The sequence below is a fragment of the Squalius cephalus genome (genome assembly GCF_949319135.1).
Source record: "Squalius cephalus genome assembly, chromosome: 19".
Classification (NCBI taxonomy): Eukaryota; Metazoa; Chordata; class Actinopteri; order Cypriniformes; family Leuciscidae; genus Squalius; species Squalius cephalus.
In genome coordinates, this window is record NC_137140.1 from 31,986,027 (window position 1) to 32,009,675 (window position 23,649).

A 23,649-nucleotide genomic window follows, 5' to 3' on the forward strand; every position below is an offset into this window, starting at 1 on the left:
GTAATTTTCTAATGGCTGGGCACGTTTGGCCACGGGGTAAATTCGGTGACGACGGGGGGTGGATCATCCGAGCGACGGCGAGGTGATAGCAGTTAATTTATCAATTATTTGAAGAGGGTAAATTTGATTTTCTACACATTACAAGGCATGAGCAGTAAGGCATGAGAGCCTGTGCTACACAGTGAATATAGCCACAGCTAAAAGCGCACAAATTGATTAAATAAAAGTGATATTAAGGGTAAAAATGATCAGAAACATTATTTTACTAAGCAATTTTTTCCCATAGGGAAACTAAAATAAAATGCACTGTATATACTATAGTTCCTGACATGTAAATAATATTTTTTTTTTCCATGGTTGCAGTGATATACAGTGGTCATCATAGATATTATCTGTTATCATATTAAAGCCATAAGCCTTGTGCTTATTTTACCATGGGTAAGAGGTATTCTTAATCATGGTAAAATCATTGTAGCATAAAAAAACAACAACATTTATTGTAAATTGTCCATGTACAAACAAACAAATAAATGAGAACATTTTATTTATAATACAGAAATAAGAAAAAAATATACAAATACATAAAATGTGCTAATATTAATTAATTAATTAAAAAAAGCGTAAAATTGCTCGTTTGTACAGGGATGATTCACATTGAATGCGTTGTAATGACATTAGCTAAAAGCTACTTTTTTTTATTTTTTTTTTTATGTATCATTCATTTAACCAAGTTAAGTTTAATAAAAAATATCAAAATAAACAAAATCTTCCACCTGATAGAGTAAACTGCTAATAAAATTAAATCTAATTTTGATTCTAATTGGTTCTCAGATACTGTTGACTTTATTAGCAAACAGATCCAGTCACTGCCTCCCTGCTAAACTCCCCCCAAACACACACACACACACACACACCTCCGTCTCCTCCCAGAGCCGATCCTCTCCCCTACAGCCGCCCCATGCAGAGCCTCCACATAATCAAGGTAATTTGCCTGAACTTGGGGGAATATTTACTACATCCAGACTGGCTTGGTTTGATTGATATCTACCCTTGTGACTTATTAGGCATTGTCAGAGAAAAAGGCCCTGCGGTGATGTTAAATAATTTTTCATTGATAATCACCCTGTCACAGCTATCGAGACAACTTTTTGAAGACCAACCTGACTGCGACAGGGGGGGAGGGGAGGAGAGGAGGTGTTCAGGGCCGACACAAGGCCTCTTAATTTCTTAATAAATGCTTCTTTGGAGTAGGACAGGGATTAGGGCCGAGAGAGCTGTCACAAGGACAGGTGAGAGAGGAATTGGCAGCCTTTAATTTCTCTGTGAGGAACGATGAGGCTCTACGGGGACTAATCTCCTTATCAACACTGAGCCACCGCCTCAGGGCCAGTGCTGCCATTCACACCAAATCACACCCCCCTCAACCCCCATTTCCCTACGACACAGAGTTGTGCATGGCACATTCAACTTAAAACTAATGGTGCCAAGTTCTGTATCACGTTTATTCAATGGGGCGCATGTATGAAATGGTTTGATGGCTAGAGCGATGACTGTGCATTGAGGAAAATAGCAGACCTGAACGTTTGTCCATGCAAAGAGGATTGACTCTGGAACTGAAACAGTCTCAGTCTCAGACGGACCACCCACAGTCCATTCAAAGACCTACTGAAGCATTGAACACACGAAAACAGCTAAAATCGCTAGTTCTAACCTGATTGGCTGGGGCTACGCAACTTCCAGAAACGCACGGAAAGTCTTCATGGAAACAAAAATAACCAGGTATCACATCGATTCTGCAGGTTAGTGCCATCAAATCTTTGAAAGATATTGAGTTAATTGCAAATTAAACTAGACATTCATACAGAACTATATAGTTTTGCAAATTAACTTGTTTAAATTAAATTGTTTTGAATTATGCCTTTAAATTAAACCGCATGGAAAGAAATAGTAATTTCAAAATCTACACACATTTCATTTTACACTGTGGCATATTTTTTTAAGTAAAAAATCTAAACAAATCTGCATGAAGTATTATGGCAAAAAAAAAAAAAAAATGTTATGACTGTGAAACATGGACAGAAACTGTCATTTCAAACACACATTTCTTTTGTGTTTTCTGTCCAGTGAGTCAAGGAACAGTTGTTTTGAACATGTTTCTTGAATGAAGTATTGCAGACCTGGATAAATCACAAAACAAACTGTGATTGGCTAATGTTCATGTCAGTCAGACCTGTCTTGAACAAATGGCCGATTCTTAGCTAGAAATGGCTGTGTTTCCATGCAGCCTTATTATTCATTAGTAATTCAACAGTTCAGTTGGTACAAAAAAATATCACACCAAAAATATTAATAATAATAATACACATTTAAAATGAAACTCAAACAATTTCTATCTGTCTGAAAGAGGTGTTGAAAATTTTAAATCCATTAAATAGCATCATAACTGTCACATAAATATTAAAACGTCCCTTAAATGCAACTGGAATCATGCATTTTCAAAAATGTAATGTAAACATAGCTAACTTTATGCTGCAAGTCAAATGCCTGGCTATTGAGAAACTAACTCAACTATTCTCTGAAAGTTACCAAATTGTGTGCCAACTGTGAAGCCATAAACATGGGGAAGTCTAAAAACTTTCTTGTCACTCAAATTTAAGACAAACACCTTCAATGCTGAGAAATCTATGTTCACTGAAATCTTGAACAGAAAACTCCCACAGTTCTCACAAGCTCTTTTCTGTCAGTGTGCATGGATTCACTGCTGTTTTTTTTTTTTTGGCCAATATTAATATTAATGTCCATGCGAGAGTACCTCTAAACAGGGGGAGTGGTGGTGGCTGTATAAGGCGTGTAATATAAGATGACATGTGGGGCAGATCAACAGCTCTCGTCACGGTCTTTCCTGCTGAGATGTCTCTTCACCTTCCACTCCAGACTTTATCAATTACTGTCCCACACAGCGACAGCCTGCATTCACAATGACTCCGCTGCCGTCAAAACATCAATGCACGTTTAGCGGTTCCTTGGAGTCAGAAGAGGGCATGTTCATTCACGACAAGGAAATCTTACCAGTTAGATGTTAATCCACACTCTCTACTGGCCTAACAAGGGGACAGACTCTGCTAAACTCATAGTCATGCTGTTGCTAGACATGGACGGTCATAAAAATGGGCTGCACATGACAAATATGTAAGTAATGTCACCTAAAAACACCTAAATGCAAGCGTAGAGGAAGTCTGGGTTAGGTGAGTTCCAGAAAATGTATAAAGCATATCAAATAGTTTAGAATTGTTCATTACTTATTTTGCAAAAGCTATTTTCCCCAGAAATTGATTTTAGCTGGCTGCAAATAAGTACTTTTATGGTAGACTTTATTTTGAGGTAAATATTTAATTGTCAAATGTGTCTTTGAACCAGAGCACACTTACCGAATCAAAAAGGGATTTACAGCCTAATTCAACAGGATAACTTTTTTAAGTTTTACAAATAACTTTTTATTCTCTAGTTCTTTACAACAGGGGGTTTCAAATTGGGGTCTGCAGACAATTTCAGAAAAACAAATGTATTAGTTCCATTCTGCAGAACAGTCATGATTAATCATGATTATTTTATTCTACTGACAGCCATATTTTTAACAGTAATAAACAAAAACAAACCTACATTTAGTTCTATAAAGAAAGCGAAACAGAACAATACTTCTTAAACTTAAAACAAAACCTCATGGGCAGAATATTTATTATGAAAATAGTGCTTTACAAATTCATTTGAACTCATCTGAAAAGGTTTCTCTTGTTTCTCGTATACTGTACATCTAACATCTATGGAAGCTTGTTTCCGCCACAGAATAAAAAATAAAATAGTAATTGCGACTTTTTAATCTCTCAATTCTGACTTTTTTTTCTCACAATTGTGAGTTTACAGCTCGCAAAGTTTGAAAAGCCCTGCTTTAGACAACTTAAAAGAATTAGGAGATCAATACGCTGATCTGAAGAACCTATAATGAAACATCAAGAACTTTCAATAATCTCCAAAGAAGGCCTGTGAATGGAATTTGATACAAAGACCTAAGCTGCTGCACACACACAAAAAAACAAAAACATCAAAGACTTATTATTATTATTAGTATGAACATGTGCTACAAGGTTTTCCCACCTCTGCACATACGCGGTACCACAGGCCTGTATACAGGTCCGCTGTAGAAGTAACTGATCCCTGCAGAGTTGCCTTCGTCTCATGAGGTTAAAATCATTTCGCTGCACAGGTCTGGAAATTGCCTCTCACTTAGACAACTTCAGGTGGGGTAGAGCCCAGTAATCTGCTGCACTTAATGAAAAGTTTAAAACAGTGGGTGAAGGGTCAGGACCTCCCAGCCGGCTGGAGTTCCAGTGTAAATTGTCTGAATTAACCGTGAGTATACGGTCTGAAATCGTATCCCTGCGAGGAGCAGAACATGCAGTAAAGGCGTTACAGCTCGTTAACTTCCCCCTCAAAACAGATTATCCTGCTACTGCCCATCAGGGAACCGCCCGAGTCCGATTGGCCGAGAGGGCGTTCGTCGGTATTGATCAGGCAAAACCAATCGTGCGGGTTTATGTCCACTGTTATGGCAAATATTTATGGAGGACACATTAGCCAATCATTGAACAGCGATAATGGGGAGAGTGCAGCTGGGGCATGATCTCATCGGGTGAAAATTGGTTGAAGGGCCATTTATACGACAAACTAAACCAGCTGTCGGTGTGCAACTCAATACATGAGCTACCGACTCTGGAAACTTTAATGTAAACTCATTCAAACAAGTCCTGTTTCCGTCGTCGCATGCAAGCCAGTTTGACTCTCTAAGCCCTAAGATGAAAACTACACATGCAGTTATGGCTTTAATAGTTCAATACGGTTCTCCAACCCTTATTTATACCATAATATCCATAATGTATCTCTAACAAGCAGCCGTTACCCAGATTCCCCCCCGTCTTACGTCTTGTCATCTTCATGAAGGCCGAGGGATTGAGAACTTTGAAAGATCTTTGCATTAAGTCAGCGTGGCCTCTAATGATTAGTGTGAGTGGGGAGCTTTCATTTCCCCAGTCCTGGAAGATCACAGGGGACGAATCGCAACACCCTTCTCCCTCTGCGCCAAAAGGAGGTGATTAAAAACTTAGCGGTGAATTGGACCATCAGAGCCCTTTAAGAACCTGTTCTCTCCTCCTCTCTTCTCACTGAGAGGAGCTACCTGGGTCTTTTACAAGAGGATACATCATTAATGAGGATGAGAGAGAGTTAATCATTTTCACAGTCACCTCCCCACATTCATTCCCACAATCCACCCATTTGCACTCGACATACTTCAGCCATTCCATTCCTCAAAGCTCCATTTTGAAGCCCAATTTAAATGTATATTTCATTATGGATGCATAGCTCATGCTGGGTCACGTCATATAGCTATTAAAATGATCTAGTTTTTTCTTCTCTTCATGTGTTGCCGTGAAGCAGATTTTGATTTCATCAGACGTGAAGACAGTAAAACATGAAACAACCCACGTAATACTGCCCTCTAAAAAGATTATAAACAATGAGAAGTAATTTTGGGGAAACACCAAATTATATTAATAAAATACTACATTTTAGAGATCTAAAGGTGCTTAAATAAATCCATGAAAGGGAATAAATTATGTTTAGAGTCGGTCTCCTGTGCTCACCAATGCTGTTTTTATTGACGCACACAAAAAAATACATTTAGCACAATAATATTGTGAAATATTAAGATTATTGCAAGATCCTCAGTAAAGACCATGGGAACCAGACAAGACCCCGATGGCCAGCTTCTGCGCCAAACCGGCGTGATGAATCCGATCTTCGAGCAGAAGGAACTGGATGAAGTATTTTGAATGACACCAAACCCCAATCTGATTTCTGACGTGTGATGCAGCCATTACACGTCAGCCATAACACACAGAGGAGAACTGGTCCCCAACTGAACCTTTTTTTTCTCCATTCTGTCACTGATGGAGTTTGGCTTCCTTGCCACTATGGCCTCTGGCTTGCTTAGTTAAGGACACTTAATATTCAACAATATTATTAATCTGACTGTATAATAACTGAACGATGTACGTGACGATGACATCAGTGTTTTCTGCAGAACTGCTTTATAGTGAATTGAACTAATTTAATAATTGATGACCTTTATAATGGAACTGAACACTGAACTGACTTCAGCTGAACAATGACACTTTTCTTTTTAGAGCTGCTTTACAGCCAAATTGAACTCTTTTTGCATCATTGAATCATTATGTTACTGTTAATCACTGCAAAGCTGCTTTGAAACAATCTGCATTGTAAGTGCTATCAAAATAAAGGTGACTTGACAATTTAAATAATTTATTTTCTATTTTAACATATTTTAAATATATGACGGCAAAGCTGAATTTTCAGCATTGTTACTCCAGTCTTCAGTGTCATTCTAATATGCTGATTTGCTGCTCAAGAAACATTTCTTATTTTTATCAATGTTGAAAACAGTTGTGATGATTTTTGTTGAAACTGATACTTTATTTTCAGGATTCTTTAACTGAATGTTCAAAAGAACTGCATACATTGCCAATGCACAATTTAATGCATCCTTGCTGAATAAAAATATTAAAAATCTTACCCCAAAATTCTAAATGTTAGTGTGCATATGGTCATCAAACAGGTCATAAAAGTTGGTGAATCAAAATGTTATCAACGAGGTCCATCATATTTTCCTGAGAGTTCCAATAGACTTCTCTGAAAACAAAGCTTTAGCTTTGTTGCTTTTAGGGTGTCAGAAGTTGTTGACTCTCCAAGCATGGCAGTGTTGGATCTGTTCGTGATTGTTAGTGATTCACTCCTTGTTTACATATGTAAAATGAGCCCACCTAATTGTCTAGTCCAATATTCCCACTCACAGACTGCTGTTTGGTCATTAGAACCAATAATAAACATGTTTCACGGCATTTGTTTGGAGTGCTTGACAACATTTGCTTTTCATTTTAGAAAATTCATTTGTTTTTACATGAGAAATCCCCATATCAAGATTTAAAAATATATATATATTTTTTAATTGTTTTAAACATATACTGGTAAAGTGAGCGGAAAATCAGCAAATTAGAATGATTTCTGAAGGATCATGTGACACTGAAGACTGGAATAATGATGCTGAAAATTCAGTTTCGCATCACAGGAATAAATTTGATTTTTAAAGATATTTAAATAGAAAACACTTATTTTAAACTATAATAATATTTCACAATTTTACTGTTTTTACTGTATTTTTAATCAAATGAATGCAGCCTTGGTGAGCTTACGAGACTTTTGAATTGTATGTATACATTGAAATATTTACTATCTTCCATTCAGTAACATTATGTCCAAATCTCCTATAAACTCTCAAAGTGCAACTTAAGCACCCAAGACAAAACATACGGCACTTCTTCATAACAGAGGTCTCCATTAAGCCCTCGCCTCTGTAGGCCTGCGAGCGTGTGCGCGTGAGGCGTGTGCGTAATGTGTCTGTATTCCTCGGTGTGTGGTGTGTGAGTTCAGGAGGTGAGGCTGTGTCTGTAATCTCAGACGGTGAGGGTGAGTCCTGACATGCTCCTTTTTCTGCTCCAGGAGTCACATCATCAGCGAGAGCCTCATTTTGCATACTAACAGGAGAGGAGAGGGAAGTCGCACTTGTTCGAGAGGACACACATGGAAACCGCCCTCCCTGTCTACCCACACACCTCTCGGGTTCGCAGCAGATGACCTGCGGTTCAACGACGCAGGAATGTCGCATGAATATACATTTAAATGAATCTGAATCTCAAAAGTGCTTTGATATACATCAGTAATGACTTGAAAGCACACAGTTGTACTTGCCAAAGAGAGATTAAGGGCAGATTCATACTCAAATACAGTGCCCTCCAAAAGTTTGGAAACACTCAAATCAGCATCTTAGAATGATTTCTGAAGGATCATCTGACACTAAAGACTGGAGAAATGCTATCAGAAATGTCCTACTTCCCACTTCTGAAGTCGTGAGCACTAGCATGTCACATTCAAGTGCTTTCTTGTCGGAAATTATCAGGAATCATGAAGGACACCAGATTTATTCTAGCCTATTTATAGGGAAATCATATTAAAACCAAAATGATATTTAGCGTCCCTTTCACTGACAACCCTATAAACATTCATCGAGCTATCTAGATCATCAGCTTACTGGCGATTCTGGAATTTCAGGCTATTTTTCACTTTATTTCAAATAATTATTCATGCAAGTACATATGCTCTACGTTAATGACAAGACACTGCTATGTAGCTGTTTTGAAAAAAAGAAAAAGAAAAAAAAACTCACAACTTGGGTATCAAAATGATCCCCGAACTTCCTAGTGGTAAATACTGTACCACTTGAGAGGGTGTTCATGTCCAATTTTTAACTAGGACATAGCGTTTATGATAATTCCGATAGCACTTGAAGGCATCATAATGGCTGCTGAAAATGTTGATATTGTCAAAAAGAAAACAATTACTGCTGCTCTTCAATGATCATTGACCATCAAATTAATTTAAGGCATTTACACCAATAAATGATAAGGATTTTGCTGATATTGTCGAAAACGTTTGGATAATAACATTTCAAACTTTGCCCATAGCGTTTCCAAACATTTGGAGGGCACTTCCAGCTACGGATTTCGATTTTCTGCCTTGTAGCATTCTGGATCATGTAGACTTCATTCAATGTCAGAATAAAAAAATAAAAATGTAATTGTAAGACAAAGTTTAAAATGAGAAATTAAGTCACAATTATAAAATATAAAGTCACATTAAAAATGCTAAGAAAGTTAGCTAAATTTGGTAAAACTATCAGAATATTTATAGCCGGCTATAATAATATAATTCCAGTTCCAGATGAAGCACTGAGGTTTAGAGTATGTACACCTCTGAGGTGTTCAACAGGCTTGCATGCTAACTAGTATATCTCAGTTTCAGAACAAATTACAGCCTTTAAGCCACCCTCTCTGATATATAGCACCACAGAGCACATCGAACCACATTAATGGTTTTAATATTTCACAGCTGGAGGGAATCACTGTATGGAAAAGACGGACAGAAATCCAGATAATAGCTTTCAGTTTCATTAAGATAGAAACAGTCTGTACGTCTTATAATCGAGAGACAATTTGCAAATCATTAAGAGAAACGTAAGATTACGTTAAAACACTGAGGATCCCATTTCTCAATGGATTCATAATCTTTTTGATAATAGCGATTCAAGGTTGACACAGACTCAATTGGACAGAGAAACCGCCAGTCAGAAAGCAAACACAACTCGCACTTTAACGAGAGAGAGAGACAGAAGCAGCCACATAATCTCCTATTCAGAGCAGGTACTAATGAAGAATTCCATATATTCTAAAATTTAATTAAAACCCCAAAGATTTCAAATTAGATGCAATTTGAAATGCCTGGGGCAGAAATACATGCACTTGCGTGGCAAGGGTATCAGACTGAAAGTTGATATCGTAATTGGTCTTGATGTATTTTCTGTGTTGCCAGGCTGAGGCGAGGAGCTCATAACCATAGACAAATTCTCAGTAGATTACCTGCTCATTGAGAATGCCATCACTCAGGTCTGCTCTCCTCTAAATTACCCCGCCACTAAAGCTCTCTTAGCGAGACGCAGCTGGCCACCAGCACCACACATGCGTTATGCATGCCGCACCCACTGCACGCAAATATGCTCGGCTGAATATTAAAATATAATTGCCATTCATCCTAAGTAGCTTAAACCCATTTCAATATTTTCTTTTTAAAACGATTTGGAGTCTCTGCAGTCATTATTTTCAAAGAGGCAATTCATAGTCTAATGACAGGAAAGCAAACGCAAAGGTTTACTCAAACGTGTGCTTATATGCTTTTTTTTGTGGTTTGTTTGAGCTTTTATTAGACAGCTTGAAATGGGAGTCTATTATCTAATGACACAAGAATGCACCAAATATGATCAGCACAGAAATGTCCAGAGTCAGGCACATTCATTGCTGTAAATGCATGAGAGAACACACATGCGTCTATACTTGGACTTATACTTATGAAAAAATGCATTATCGTAACCTTAGTTTGAAATAAAACACCATACAGACCTTATTCACAGCAGCGCCATCTTTGATTTTTAATGGGAATGAAAGCGAGGCTGAGAGGGACAGACATGCATCTCTTCAATGGGATGTACTGTTACTTAAAGTGTTTTTGGATTGCTCTGCTCATGAAACACTGGAAAAATATCTTTCCAAGAAATTTCAGTTGACAAAAAACTCCGGACAATGTAAGCTGTGGAAAATTGTAAGTAATCTAGGAGCTTTATGCAGCGGATGCCATTGGAAACACGGCAAGTCTTTCCCTCACAGCCTCACTTTCATACCTGTCATGGCGCTGCTAAAGTTACAACAGTTACTGCTCCTACTGTCGAATCATAATGAATTAATATGACATCTCCTAAAATCTATGAGGAATGTTAACATGGCAACAATAGTTTCTGTTACACAAAACAATCTATGCAAGCCAATCTAGTTGTGCAAATTCAATTTCATGCACCATTGTGATTCAAAATCAAAGCGCAACCTTAAAATAACAAAAAATAGTAAGTTTCAATCTCACCATTTCCATAAGAGGAAAGTGATAATTCCAACTGGAAATTCCAAATTAATTAATATGGGTTCTCCTAAACATCTTTGTGGATAGACATTCTTTGGTAAAAAAAAAAAAAAAAAAAAAAAAAAGATCACAGTTTCAAACAAAACAACAGTTATTGCTCTTACTGCAGAATCATAATTAATTAATATTACATCTCTTAAAATCTGAGGGCGAACATGGTACCAATAGTTTCTGCTAAACAAAACATCATAGGCTGCCATGGACTTGAGATTAGCCTGGAATATTCTCACCCAAACTACTGACTGCTGCTGCTTCTGATTGCTTTTAGAGGTAAAAGCTGCCCGTAACTGCTGGTCTAGGATCAGTTTTCTTCATAATAATAGCATACTGACGAAACAGTTTGGTGTTTGAGCTCTTGTGAGCATCAAAGGTTTCTATTTACAATGTGTTTTTGCAGTGTTGAGCAATGCAGCCAATCACAAAGCCAATCCCAATTCGTGGATTTCTTGAACGCAATGGCCCATCAGAAGTCTTTAAGTTAAAATCAGCTAATGTCTCAAAACGCCGGCATTTTTGTCCAGTGCTGAGTTCTGCACTATCACAAATCAGAAGTTGAAACAGTGATAGTTCCTGTACTGTAAAACATTAGGTATATTTTGGTGAAAACTCTAGTCAGCCATATTTAATTTGGCATGAATGAAAATGAAGCTGTGAGGGATAGACATACATATGTTTTCAAAAGATTTTTGATTTTAGAGTATTTGTATGCACCGACCAGTACACTCCTTTGAATGAGAATGTCTTTGTTCATTTTATAACATTAAACATGGCATCTACCCTGACTTGGATACATGGTTACCATGGTACATTTTTGTAAGGACTGTATGTGTGTGTGTGGGCATTATTTATCTCTGCTAAATAAAGCTTTATTCATCATTCCTTGCTTTCACACACTTTATTTTTTGCACTAATACATGAAGTGTTGAGGAATTAAAGTGCATCTGTTGGAGTCTTCTGGGAACCAGGAAAGCAGCGTTCCTGAGTGTTTCTGGGAGGCATCGCTCTCCCCTCACATACATTCTCACTTGAGATTGTAAAAATGTCAGCCTGCCAATCACGAGTATTTGAATTTTCTGTTGACAGGCGCAGGCACCTGGAGGATGTGAATATGATAAGTTGTCACCTCGTCATGGAGATTCTCCATTCGGCCTGTAGAGTGCACTGTAAAAAATTTCCTGTAGAAACTACAGTAACTTACTGGCAGCAGTTTGCCAGTAACTTACTGTAAATTAAACTTACAGTAAAAATACTGTATTCATATTTACAGTACCATTTAACTTGCTGTAAATTTATTTACAGTATAATATATTTTTACTGTAAAACAATGATAAAAAATTCTCGTTATATATTTTAATACAATAAAAATATTACTTTACACTGTGAAATTTACTGTAATTTGTTGTCCACTTTTACTATTTATTGTAAAACTGTACAAATTATTGTATTTCAACAGGTTAAAAACTAGTAAATAACTATAAGAAACAAAAGACTGTTTAACTTCTTTTATTGATTTAATTGTTCAATTGTAATACTTGAAATAACATTTTAATATTCTTGCAGATTTTACATTCAGCTTTCCAAAAACTTGAAAACATTTAATTTATACATAAAAGTTTTATATTAAGAGCATTGTAAAACAATTCATGAACAGATTCAGTCATAAGTCATTTTCAGTCAAAAAAATTTACTAATTCAGAAAACTCCTGTGTAGAATGTATTTGCTCTTAGTAGCTTAATAGTTTTGCCAGCTGAAATCCAGAAACTCCTTAATGAAGGAGGATACATGAGGGTTCAGGCCAGAGTTCTTCCTTTGCACCATCTTCCCACTTATTTTGCTGACCTGGAACTTTGAGGAGCACTTGCTGTTGTCAGGGTTAATCCTCACAATGAACCTTTACATAACAGAAAAAAATTGTTAGATCTTTTGATGTGTAAAAATGTCTAACAACACAACCAAATACTCACAACACAACCAAATACAGAAATGCGCTGCAAATGGCACAGAACACAATGGAAATATTTCCAGGGGACCCCAATAACTGATGAACCCGGATGGGGCATGCTTAGTGCTCAATGTCTAGTTTTTTTTTTTTCTTGCAAAACATACAGAGATGACATGTTTATGACATACAACTTTGTATACAATATACAACATTTAAAAAGAACATGAGGGTAAGATATTAATCTATACATCAGTAACATTGTAAAAAAAAAAAAGTAATGTTATGTTTAAATAAGTTTCATAGGTAAGAAATGTAAGGTAATGTAGGGTCCAAAGATGAAACAGCAATTTTTAAAGTTGAGACAATCACACAAAGATAAATAAAGCATATTATGAAAACTTTTTTGTATAAAATGTATTTATTTGCAACAGTTAAGTTAACAGCAATAATAAGACATTTAAGTCCTAAGAACAGCTATTCAGCTGATAGACACCATGCTGTTTTGTCATAAGAACAGCCCAGGTGAAAATAATGAGGAAATTACTTTGGCTAAATCCGAAATCGCCCCCTAAACACTCATTCACTCATTTCTACATTAGTCCACTAATACAGTTCACTTGAAGCAGTGAATGAAAACGAGTGAGTGAATTCGGACAGCCGTTAATTGAACATTGGCTGTACACAGCCGGGTTCGTCAGTTATTGGGGTCCCCTGAAAACATTTCCATTGTGTTCTGTGCCATTTGCAGCGCATTTCTGTATTTGTTTGTGTTGTGAACTTTTGCAGTGCTATGTATTTGGTTGTGTTGTGAGTATTTGGAGCACACGTGTTGTAAAACTGATGAAGATGTTTTCTTAATTTGCGGTTGTATGGAAGTAAAATAATGGCAACTGTTAAATAAAAAATGTCAACTGTGAAATAAAAAAGCCTGTTGAATTGCACTGGTTGAAAAAAATATGCATTGCATTAACCATGCTTGCATTTTAATGCATTGTATTTTTAGGGCTTGCATTTTTATGGGCTGAAATTCAACATGGTTTTATATTTAAGCTGTGAATATTTAAATTCAAAACATTTCAAACACATTTTCATTAATTACAATTCAATAATCCATATTCCTCTTCATATTTCACTTCCAAAATATTCAAACTGTTTAAATAAACAACCTATAATATTCAACTGGCAATTTCCAGTCTATTTTATTTCGCTTTACAAATTCGCTTCCACAAATTCAGTGGTTCAAATTTGACAGTAGATTCAACATTGACATCCAGGAAATGCAGGAAAAGCAGTAGATTACCGAGCATACTCTCCATCTGCTGTCGACCTCACCAGCAGGAGGTGCAAGCATGTGTTGTTGACGAAGACCAGAGCAACAGTTAGAGCAAGCCATTCATTCTTAAAAACTGATTTATAGAAATGTAAATGTATTTGTGATTACTATGAGGGCTGTATTCATGTGTAATTCAGTGTCTTCACAGTCCCTGTGTAGCCACATCTTTCTCTACGTGAACAAGATTATAATGTTATTCTCCCGATGCTGATGTACAGAACAAATGTTACATTTGAAGTAGACATATTTTTCTCTTGGTTGTTTAGTTGCCTTAACTTTATATCACGGAGATGTGCTGCAGTACTATTCCATATTCCATAAATTGCAGTACCACTACTCAGCGTGAAACTTTGCGCGTTAAGTTCATATTCTGTGTCCATCTGCTTGCCTATTAGCCATTTAGTACAGCCTTCTGAATAATGTGTGAGTTTGGTCTTTTATATCACTGTATTAGTCCATTAAACTACGTTAAGCGTTTTATATGTCCAGAAATCCTAAATTATTAAAAGGAATAGTACTGCAGCTAGAGCTGGGCGATTTTTTCCCCCAAAAAAATCTGCGATTTTTTTATAAAAAACTCGATTTACAATTCGATTCGATTTTTTCTCCCCCCATTTAAAACAAAATATCTGTGAACTGTAAATATATTTTAAAAATATATATTTATTGTATTTAATTAAAGTGCATAAACATAAACAAAATTGCAAAGGCAAACCCTTTCTCTAACTAAAAATTAACTGTGCAGTGCGCAACAAAGATTGTTAAACATCCAAATTATTTATACTGTATTTGGATTGAGCTAATAAAACAACAAAAAATCCTGAGGTAACTCTTATGCCTGGTTCAGATTACACGATTTGTTTGTCTGTTACAATAGTCACTGTCAGATTACACGATTTTGACTCCTAAAAATCTTGTCATGTCGTGGACAAGAAACATGTCAGACTACACATTGTTTTACGATAGGGTGACCACCTGCTAATAAGCCCAAGGGGGGACAAGGGGTATGTTTCTGAGGGACAATGTGGGACACTGTCTGGCGCGGCGGTGCCCCACTGGCAGACTCACTGATAGTGGTTTACCCATTTCTAGCACATACCACCTTGCATAGTATTAATAATGCCCTATTCTCCTAAATGTGTAATTTTTTATGTATGCTCATGAGTAAGCCAACCAATGTGTATTTTTTTTCTAAATTAAGACTCATAATATTTTGAACATTCAACGAATTGACAGATGTACTTCCACTTAAGATTTACTATTTAATTATATTTATTTTTCATTACAATTTATTTACTTTAAATAAATGAATAAATTATAATATAAATTTATAGGATTAACAGGAGATGTAGTTGCTCAACACCACAGGAACAGTTAAAAAAAAGTATTTAAAAAAATTGAACGATTGACCTCGTATTCCCCTCCCTCCATGTCCGATTGAGAAGGACGTTTTGCAAAGGTCACAAAAAGCCCTCTCGGTATCCCCCTCAACACCTTTCAGCCACAAATATTCATTTCCCCATTCTTGTTTCTTGTACTCACACCTTCTCTTTTTAATTGATGATGGCGTTGCCTCTCAGACAGTCTCTTTCTCGAATTTTTCGAATTGGAAAGCGCGCATCTAAAAGTTCCTTCCTTCCAAGTATGTCTGGTATGCGCGTGCGTGCGCTGTCATGACAATAACGAAAAAGTTAACAACAACCTAGTTAGCAGTTCAACTGAGGGGTTTGTGTGGCAACAATAGCGTGCTGAAATGTCAAATAATGTTCGTTTGTCTGCTTGGGGATCGAGTATATAGAGCGACCAACTTTTTTTTGAGAAATGTTTTGAATTTAAATATTCACAGCTTAAATATAAAACCATGTTGAATTTCAGCCCATAAAAATGCAAGCCCTAAAAATACAATGCATTAAAATGCAAGCATGGTTAATGCAATGCATATTTTTTTCAAGTAGTGCAATTCAACAGGCTTTTTTATTTCAAAAACATTTGGCATTATTTTTCTTCCATACGGTTGTTTTTTCTATATGCATGTGTTTTCTTAAAGGGATAGTTCACCCAAAAATGTAAACTCTGTCAGTAATTACTCACCCTCATGTTGTTTCAACCCCGTAAGACTTTCGTTCAACTTCGGAACACAAATTAAGATATTTTTGATTAAATCTGAGAGCTGGCTCACTCCTCCATAGACTTCTATGTTATTCCGCCCAGAAAAGTTAGTAAAAAATCATTAAAATAGTCCAAGTGACTATAGTGGCTCAACCTTAAGTTTATCAAGCGACAAGAAAACTTTTTTGTGTGCAAAAAAAAATAAAAATGACGACTTTATTCAATTATTACTTTTCTTCAGTGTGGGCCTCTGAGTGAGTTCACGAGAGCAACTTCTCGCATGTGTTGTGGCGCTCACTTGAACTCATGTCAGAGGCCCACACAGAAGAAAATTAATAGTTGAATAAAGGTTTTTTTTGCGCAAAAAAAGTATTCTCGTCGCTTGATAAACTTAAGGTTGAGCCACTGTAGTCACTTGGACTATTTTAACAATGTCTTCACTATCTTTTCTTGGCTGGCAGAATGAAATTACATAGAACCCTATGACGGAGTGAGCCAAATTTCTCAGATTTCATCAAAAATATCTTAAATTGTTACGACGATGAATGAAAGTCTTACGGGGTTGGAACAACATGAGAGTGAGTAATTACTAACAGAATTTTCATTTTTGGGTGAACTGACCCTCTAAAGGAGAACTTGGTCAATTTTAACATTGAGCTCATTTTTTGTACATTTGGAGTGCTGTCAGTACAGAGAACAACGACAAAAATCTGTGTTGCCTACAACGTGTTATCTTTTTTATTTTTTATTTGCACCCTGTTGACTTCAATAGGGCATGTTATAAACCTGCTTTTAGCCTCTTAACATCCTTGATGTGTCATTACAAGTGCACAGCCAATGTGAGTGATTCCTTCGGAGTGAACGCGTGTGAATCTGACTGCAGTAGATGTGAAAGATATGAATAAAAATGATAATAATTCAGCCAGCGATCATACCTGTATTTACATCCTGTTTTCGGTCGAAGTCCACAGTAATCGGTTGTCGAGTTCACGCGCATGATCATAGGTACTAAACCAATGCGCGTGAACTCGACAATCGATTACTATGGACTTCGACCGAAAACAGGATGTAAATACAGGTATGAGTGCTGGCTGAATTATCATTTTCATTCATATCTTTCACATCTACTGCAGTCAGATTGACCCACGTTCACGCCGAAGGAATCACTCACATGACCTGTACACTTGCAATGACACATCAAGGATGTTAAGAGGCTAAAAGCAGGTTTAAAACGTGCCCCATTGAAGTCAACAGGGTGCAAATTTTAAAAAGAGGATAACACAGTGTAGGCAACACCGATTTTTGTCGTTGTTCTCGGTATTGACAGCACTCCAACGTACTTACCACCTTCACGTCTTTCCTAACCTGTATGTTCTTCTTACTTTAGTGGAACACAAAAGAAGAATGTTGGTGACCCAACATTTTCTGTCCCTGTTGACTTCCATTATATGGACACAAAAAAAACAATGGAAGTCAACAGAAACGAAAGCATTGGGTCACCAACATTCTTCAAAATATCTTATTTTGTGTTCCGCTGAATAAGTAAGTGATGACATAACTTGGGTGGATTATCCCTTTAATGTTTACCTAATATTATGGCATATTGCAAGATGTACTTACCTCTGAATGAACTCCAAAGTAGTGGCTGCTTCCACTTGGTACTCGATGTTAAGCACATAATAGCAGCCGAAGAGAACAGCAAACGCAGAGGAAAAATCTGGCAGGTCAGTCTTAGGAAAGAGGACTTTGCCTTCAATTGACAGCATCCATTTTTTGCTGAGTAGAACTGAATCCCCTAAAAAAAATTATAATAATAGTAATAGTAAAAAATAATAAATAAATAACTTTGCAAAAACATTTAACATTTGATTTTGGTGTCAGTGAAAATATGTAGATGGAGCTTTTCTTATTAGTTTAAAAGGATAGTTTACCCAAAAATGACAATCATCATTTAGTCACCCTTGTTATTCAAAACTTATTTGAGGAGATGTTAAAGGGTTCACCCAAAAATACAAATTCTGTCATTAATTACTCACCCTCATGTTGTTCAAAAACCGTAAGACTTTGTTCATCTTCGTAACACAAATTAGGTTATTTTTGATGAAATACGAGAGCTTTCTGACCCCTCCATAGACGGCAACGTCATTGCTACTTTCAAGGCCCAGAAAGGTAGAAAAGAAATCATTAAATTAGTCCATGTGACTCCAGACTTTATTCAACAATTTCTTCTTGTCTGTGTCAGTCTCCTACACTGTTTATGTTGTAAATACAACACTTTCGGGTTCTACGTCAGAATGCCGGCTCACCATTGGCTAGCTCCTGCATCAGCATCACACACATGTGTTGTCGTGCCCAAATGAACAGCGTCGGCCAATAGTGAGGCACCGTTCTGACGTAGAACCCGGAAGTGCTGTATTTACAACGTAAACAACGTAGGAGACTGACACAGACAAGAAGAAATTGTTGAATAAAGTCTGGAGTCACATGGACTATTTTAACAAAGTCTTTCATACCTTTCTGGGCCTTGAAAGTTGCAATGACGTTGCTGTCTATGGAGGGGTCAGAAAGCTCTCTGATTTCATCAAAACTATCCTAATTTGTGTTCCGAAGATGAAAATTTTTGGGTGAACTAGCCTAACTCTTTAAGCAAAATGTTAAACATGGAGATCTAAGAATAAAGCAACATGTTTGTTTTTAAAAAACATCCTAGAGCTGCACGATTTTGGATAAATTGAAATGCAGTCCATTTAAAATGTTTTATGAGACGATGTCTCAATGTCCATTTAAAAGACGAATCATTGACATTTATTTATGAGATTGTGTGGGTGTCTGAATCGCGATCACAATCTTTTAACGATTAATCGTGCAGCTCTAAACCATCTCTTAAACATTGCTAAATCATGTATTAAAGGATCTTACCAAGCATGATCAGCCTTGGAGTAGAAGGAAGTGAAAGCCTGGTCTCTGCATCTGTTGGAGTTGTTGTGACCTACACACACACAAACACAAAAGTTTTACTAACTGTCAGTTACATACATTTTTGAATATATAAATGGAAAATACTCACATCGGCTAAAAGGAACAGTGATTCCTCCTTTTCTTTGAAGTGGGCCATCATCAACAGGACCGCTGCAAGGCCTGGGTCGACATCTCTGCCCTCTCTGTCAATGTCTTTGAGGACTGCTCTAACTTCTTTTCCCCACCTGGACTGAAGATTTTTGAAGAAGCAGATAATCCTTTCCCCTTTGGTGCAAAGGGAGTCATTAAATCTGGTGTCCGGATCAATCCCAGTCAGTTCCTTAAAATGAGCGCATAAGAATCTCTTTGTAAAAAGAAAAGGCCACCTTGCCTGAAGATCTGAGATACTGGGTGGAGGGCTGGCATTAATGCTGTGACGTTGTGCAATGAATGTAATTTTCATTAATTCCTGGACTTTGCTGCGCTCGGCTGCACGGGGTCCTTCTTGGGAAAATAGACTAAGAATCTCCTGTCTCTTCATCTCTAAAGAATCAAAGGTTTCCCTTTCAGGAAGTTCAGTAGGGTTCCAGTTCACACAACCATAGCTATCCAGTTTAGCGGATTTAGATGTTGAAGGTTGGCTATCATCCACTTCGTCTCCTGTTCGTTTAGGTTTTCTAAGTCGAGCCATTGTATTGTTCCGGTTAAGATGTTCCACCCTTGTCTTCAACTGACACAACAAAGAGTAGTAACCACAACCAATTAACTCTCCTTCCTCTGTTTTGTCACTGAAACTGTTTGGATACTTATGGATGATTGACTGTGCAACTTCTGAACATTGGCGCTTGGTTGGATTTAAACACACCTCTCTGATTGAATCCACAATCACCCTAACCATGTGTCTCCTATCTGAGGCTTCAGGTCGCTTTCCTTGTGCAAGACATGTTCTTAAATTTGGTGTCATCTTACCCCAGGGTATTTGAAAATCTGACACCCATGCTGCACTTTGAACTGGGACTGGAGTGGATATTGGACTCGGATTTGTAACTTGACTGGATCCATGACACTGCACAGAGAACGTTGAAGAGTTTGGACGGTTGCTTGGCTGAGAAGCTAGAATATTTTCATTACCTAAATGAAATATTGAACATAAAAAAATGAACATAAAATTTGAACATATGTAGTGTAGAAACGTGAAATTATGAGAATTCACTAACAGTAAATTAATTTTTTGACAAATGTACATATTTCTACTTCATAGATCATGCTTAAAACCCACATAAGCCGTTTTTACTACTGTATATTACAAACCTAAACGGAATATTGAACATAAAAATCAAATTTAACAGATGTAGTGTAGAAACGTGAAATTAGGAGTATTCACTAACAGTAAATTAATTATTTGATAAATGTACATATTTCTACTTCATAGATCATGCTTAAAACCCACATAAGCCGTTTTTACTACTGTATATTACAAAACTAAACGGAATATTGAACATAAAAATCTAATTTAACAGATGTAGTGTAGAAACGTGACAAAGTATTTAATAACAGTAAATTAATAATTTAACAAATATACATATTTCTACTTCACTGATAATGAATATGGCTTAAAACCCACATAAACAGTTTTTTTACGATATACATATTATATACAAATGACTAACCTCTGATTTTGAAATAATGAATCAGTTTCCTGCAGTCTATTGGTGAAAGGAAGTCTTTGAGGTCATCTGAAGTTAAATATTGGAGGTCATCGTCTGTTTTCACACCAATTCTAGTCAATTCTGATATCAGGTGGTTAAGTTGATCATCATCCAGCATTGGGAGAACAACTCTAATGACGGCTTCCATCTTTTAGCTTCTCACCTAAGACAAACAGAGTGGTGAAGTGCAACAAAATTAGCATCAAATCGTTTGTATATTGGCAGAGGGTAATAGTCAGCTAGATTCTCTGCGTTTACACATAAATAATGGGGACTGGACTCTTGTTGCAGAAAGTGTAAACCCAGATCAACAACTGGCACTGATTTACACTTTTCAACAACAAAGAATAATTTTGAGAAGTGTATCAGAATCATTTCAATTTTTCCGAATGTGTATACATCATCAGTTTGATCTACCACAACAACCATTGATGTCTGGTACTTGGTTCCTTTGTATGTAGCAGTTAATGTTACAAAGGTGGAGTCATGAATGCCTTGCATCCTTACAGCTTCCTGAATGTGGGTGTTGTATAAGTGACTGCGAAACTCATCTGCTTCACCTACTTGCAAATTTGGAGGAAAGATGGAGCCAGCACTCAAATAGGCTTGCAATAGCTGATGTCTTTCAGCTAGTGTACTCCCAAGGTTTATGAAATTTCGTAATTTTCTTGCACATTGTTTAAAATATGTGTGCTTGCTTTCAAACCGTAAAGTCCATAGTCTAATCAGTGGTCCAAATTTAAGTGTGAGTTCAGGGTAGTGAAGTAAAAAATGATGTTTTGGTTTCAGTGGTGCATCTGGAAACAAGGTAGCTCTTAAGTGCAAATATTCTTCAATCAGACATTTCATGTAGGCTACTTGATCATGATGAATTTTTGGTGCACATATCATTTCAACAAGCTCCCTTAACTTCAAGCACAACTGCCAAATTTCATCATCAAGTGGATTTTTTATTCGATCCCCAATTAGTAATGGGAGCAATCGAAGCAGACACCAGTTCTGAGCTGCATGTCCTGTCAACTTTCCACCATCAGGTTTTATTTCACATGGCTTATTATTCATGTCACTTCCACAGAACTTAAAGCTAGATATGTTTCTGTTCAGCTGAACATAGCTGAAGTGTTTCCCTACAGTGACAAGCTGTTTTATGTACAAAGCCAGATCTGTTGAAACAACTCCCTCAAAAAGATCATGTGCCAAACACGGAGGAAGCCCAGGATCACACACATGAAAGTGTTTTAGGCAGTTGAACACAGAGTCGAACTTGACACCATCACACATTTCTTGCCCTTCAGACATTGCCACACTGTTTTGGTAACTCTGTTTTGTTCTTGTTGGACCTAAGTCTGTGCCTTTGCTTTCAAACATGTCTCTGTTTATGAGACAGTAACGGCAGAAATGTCTACTCTTACTGAAATTCTCAGTAAACCCTCCGATGCTATGTGACCCCAAATTGTCCCCAACAATGGCAATCACTGCTCCCCTCACTGTCTCTCCATTCTCCAGTACAATTCCAAATTCCTCCATGTCCTTGAGATCACTCAAAAGAGGTGTGAAAACTTGTTGCTGCCCAAAAAACTTAAAATCTTCCTCTCTGCAAAGCATGACCAATTGCATAGGATCAATAGATGATCTATTATGGGGACAGATTTCTGAAAGTGTCAAGTACACAGCAACTAGTTTGTGTTTTTTTCTTCCAGAGCCAAGAGGATTAACTACCTCGAATGCATCTTGATATAAAATTAGAGACACTACTGATGAAGACTCTTTAAAAAGAGTGTTTTCTTTAAAATTTCTCCCATCCCTTATATCCTCAAGTACATGGGGATTTTGTGATGTTTGTTCCTTAGCCTTATCATACTGCTCTTTAACAGATCCATTGTTCAGAAATGCCTTCAAAGTGTCTTTCACTGGTATGTACTGACAAAAGCGCTCTTTTCCTGATGCATCACAGCCTAGGTACACCTGCACAGGCTCCACATAATTGAAATGTTTTTTGAAAAAGGACTTCCGAGTCTGATCTGACTTAAAATATCCCTCATTATACATCTTAAGTAAGTTTTCTTTAGTTAACCCACTTATCATTTCATTTATTTGACAGTCTGGAATTTTTAGCTTTGTCAATTCTTCATTAACTTTGGACAAGGTATGCGTCATGCTATTTGTATGCACCTCCATGAACTCATCAATTAAAATCTGAATTGTTGTAGCTGGCAGAATCATTTCTGACTGCATCCTCAAATAGAATAAAGCCAAATTTGTCAGAAATTTGTCTTTGTCAAGCTGAATGGCTGAACTACTGTCTTGAAATTCCACATCATCAAAGCCTTCAATATTCACATCTGGCACAGCAACAGAAATCTCAGTCATAGGCCTATATGCACTTGCACAGACAGATTTCTCTACATGGGTTTTATGTTTTCTACTGAGGTGTGCTGAAAATGTCGACTTCACTCGAAAATATTTTTTACAGCCAGTAATTGGACATTCAATTTTTTTGCCATCACGAATATGCCATTTTAGATGTTCACAAAGACTGGCGAATTTGGTCGACACGAATGTACAGCCTTCAACACTGCATATAAAATTCAGATCGTGGTGTTCTGATCTGTCTGGGTTTTTTGCGGCCTTTCTGTGTTTGCGGTACATGTGAGACTGAAGGGCGGAGAGTCTCTGGAAAGTGCATGGGCATTCAGGAACTGCACACGAAAACCTGAAGTTCGCCTTGTTTTTATGCCCTTTGGCATGATTAATAAAGGCGTATAATGTCTCCACAGAGACGCCACAGTGTTTGCACAAGAACATTGCGGGTTTTACTCTAGCACTATATGACGTGCATAATGCATTTGTATGGGGTAATCGGCACGCGATAATAGCGGGAAAAAAA

At 37.0% G+C, this 23,649-nt stretch overlaps 1 protein-coding gene and 1 long non-coding RNA gene across 3 annotated transcripts in view; both read right to left on the reverse strand.

Moving 5' to 3' along the window:
* The window catches only part of LOC307147229, an 84,392-nt gene that overhangs the window by 32,509 nt on the left and 28,234 nt on the right, over positions 1 to 23,649 (reverse strand). The gene's annotated exons all lie outside the window — the stretch shown is intronic.
* On the reverse strand, positions 12,198 to 20,178 carry LOC307147497 (uncharacterized protein). The gene is made up of 4 exons (XM_079852246.1): positions 19,163 to 20,178; positions 19,015 to 19,084; positions 17,716 to 17,890; positions 12,198 to 12,602 (listed from the first exon to the last, which is right to left on the reverse strand). Exons 1-4 carry the CDS (start codon positions 20,015 to 20,017, stop codon positions 12,443 to 12,445), a joined length of 1,260 nt encoding a protein of 419 aa, XP_079708372.1. The 5' UTR covers positions 20,018 to 20,178; the 3' UTR covers positions 12,198 to 12,442.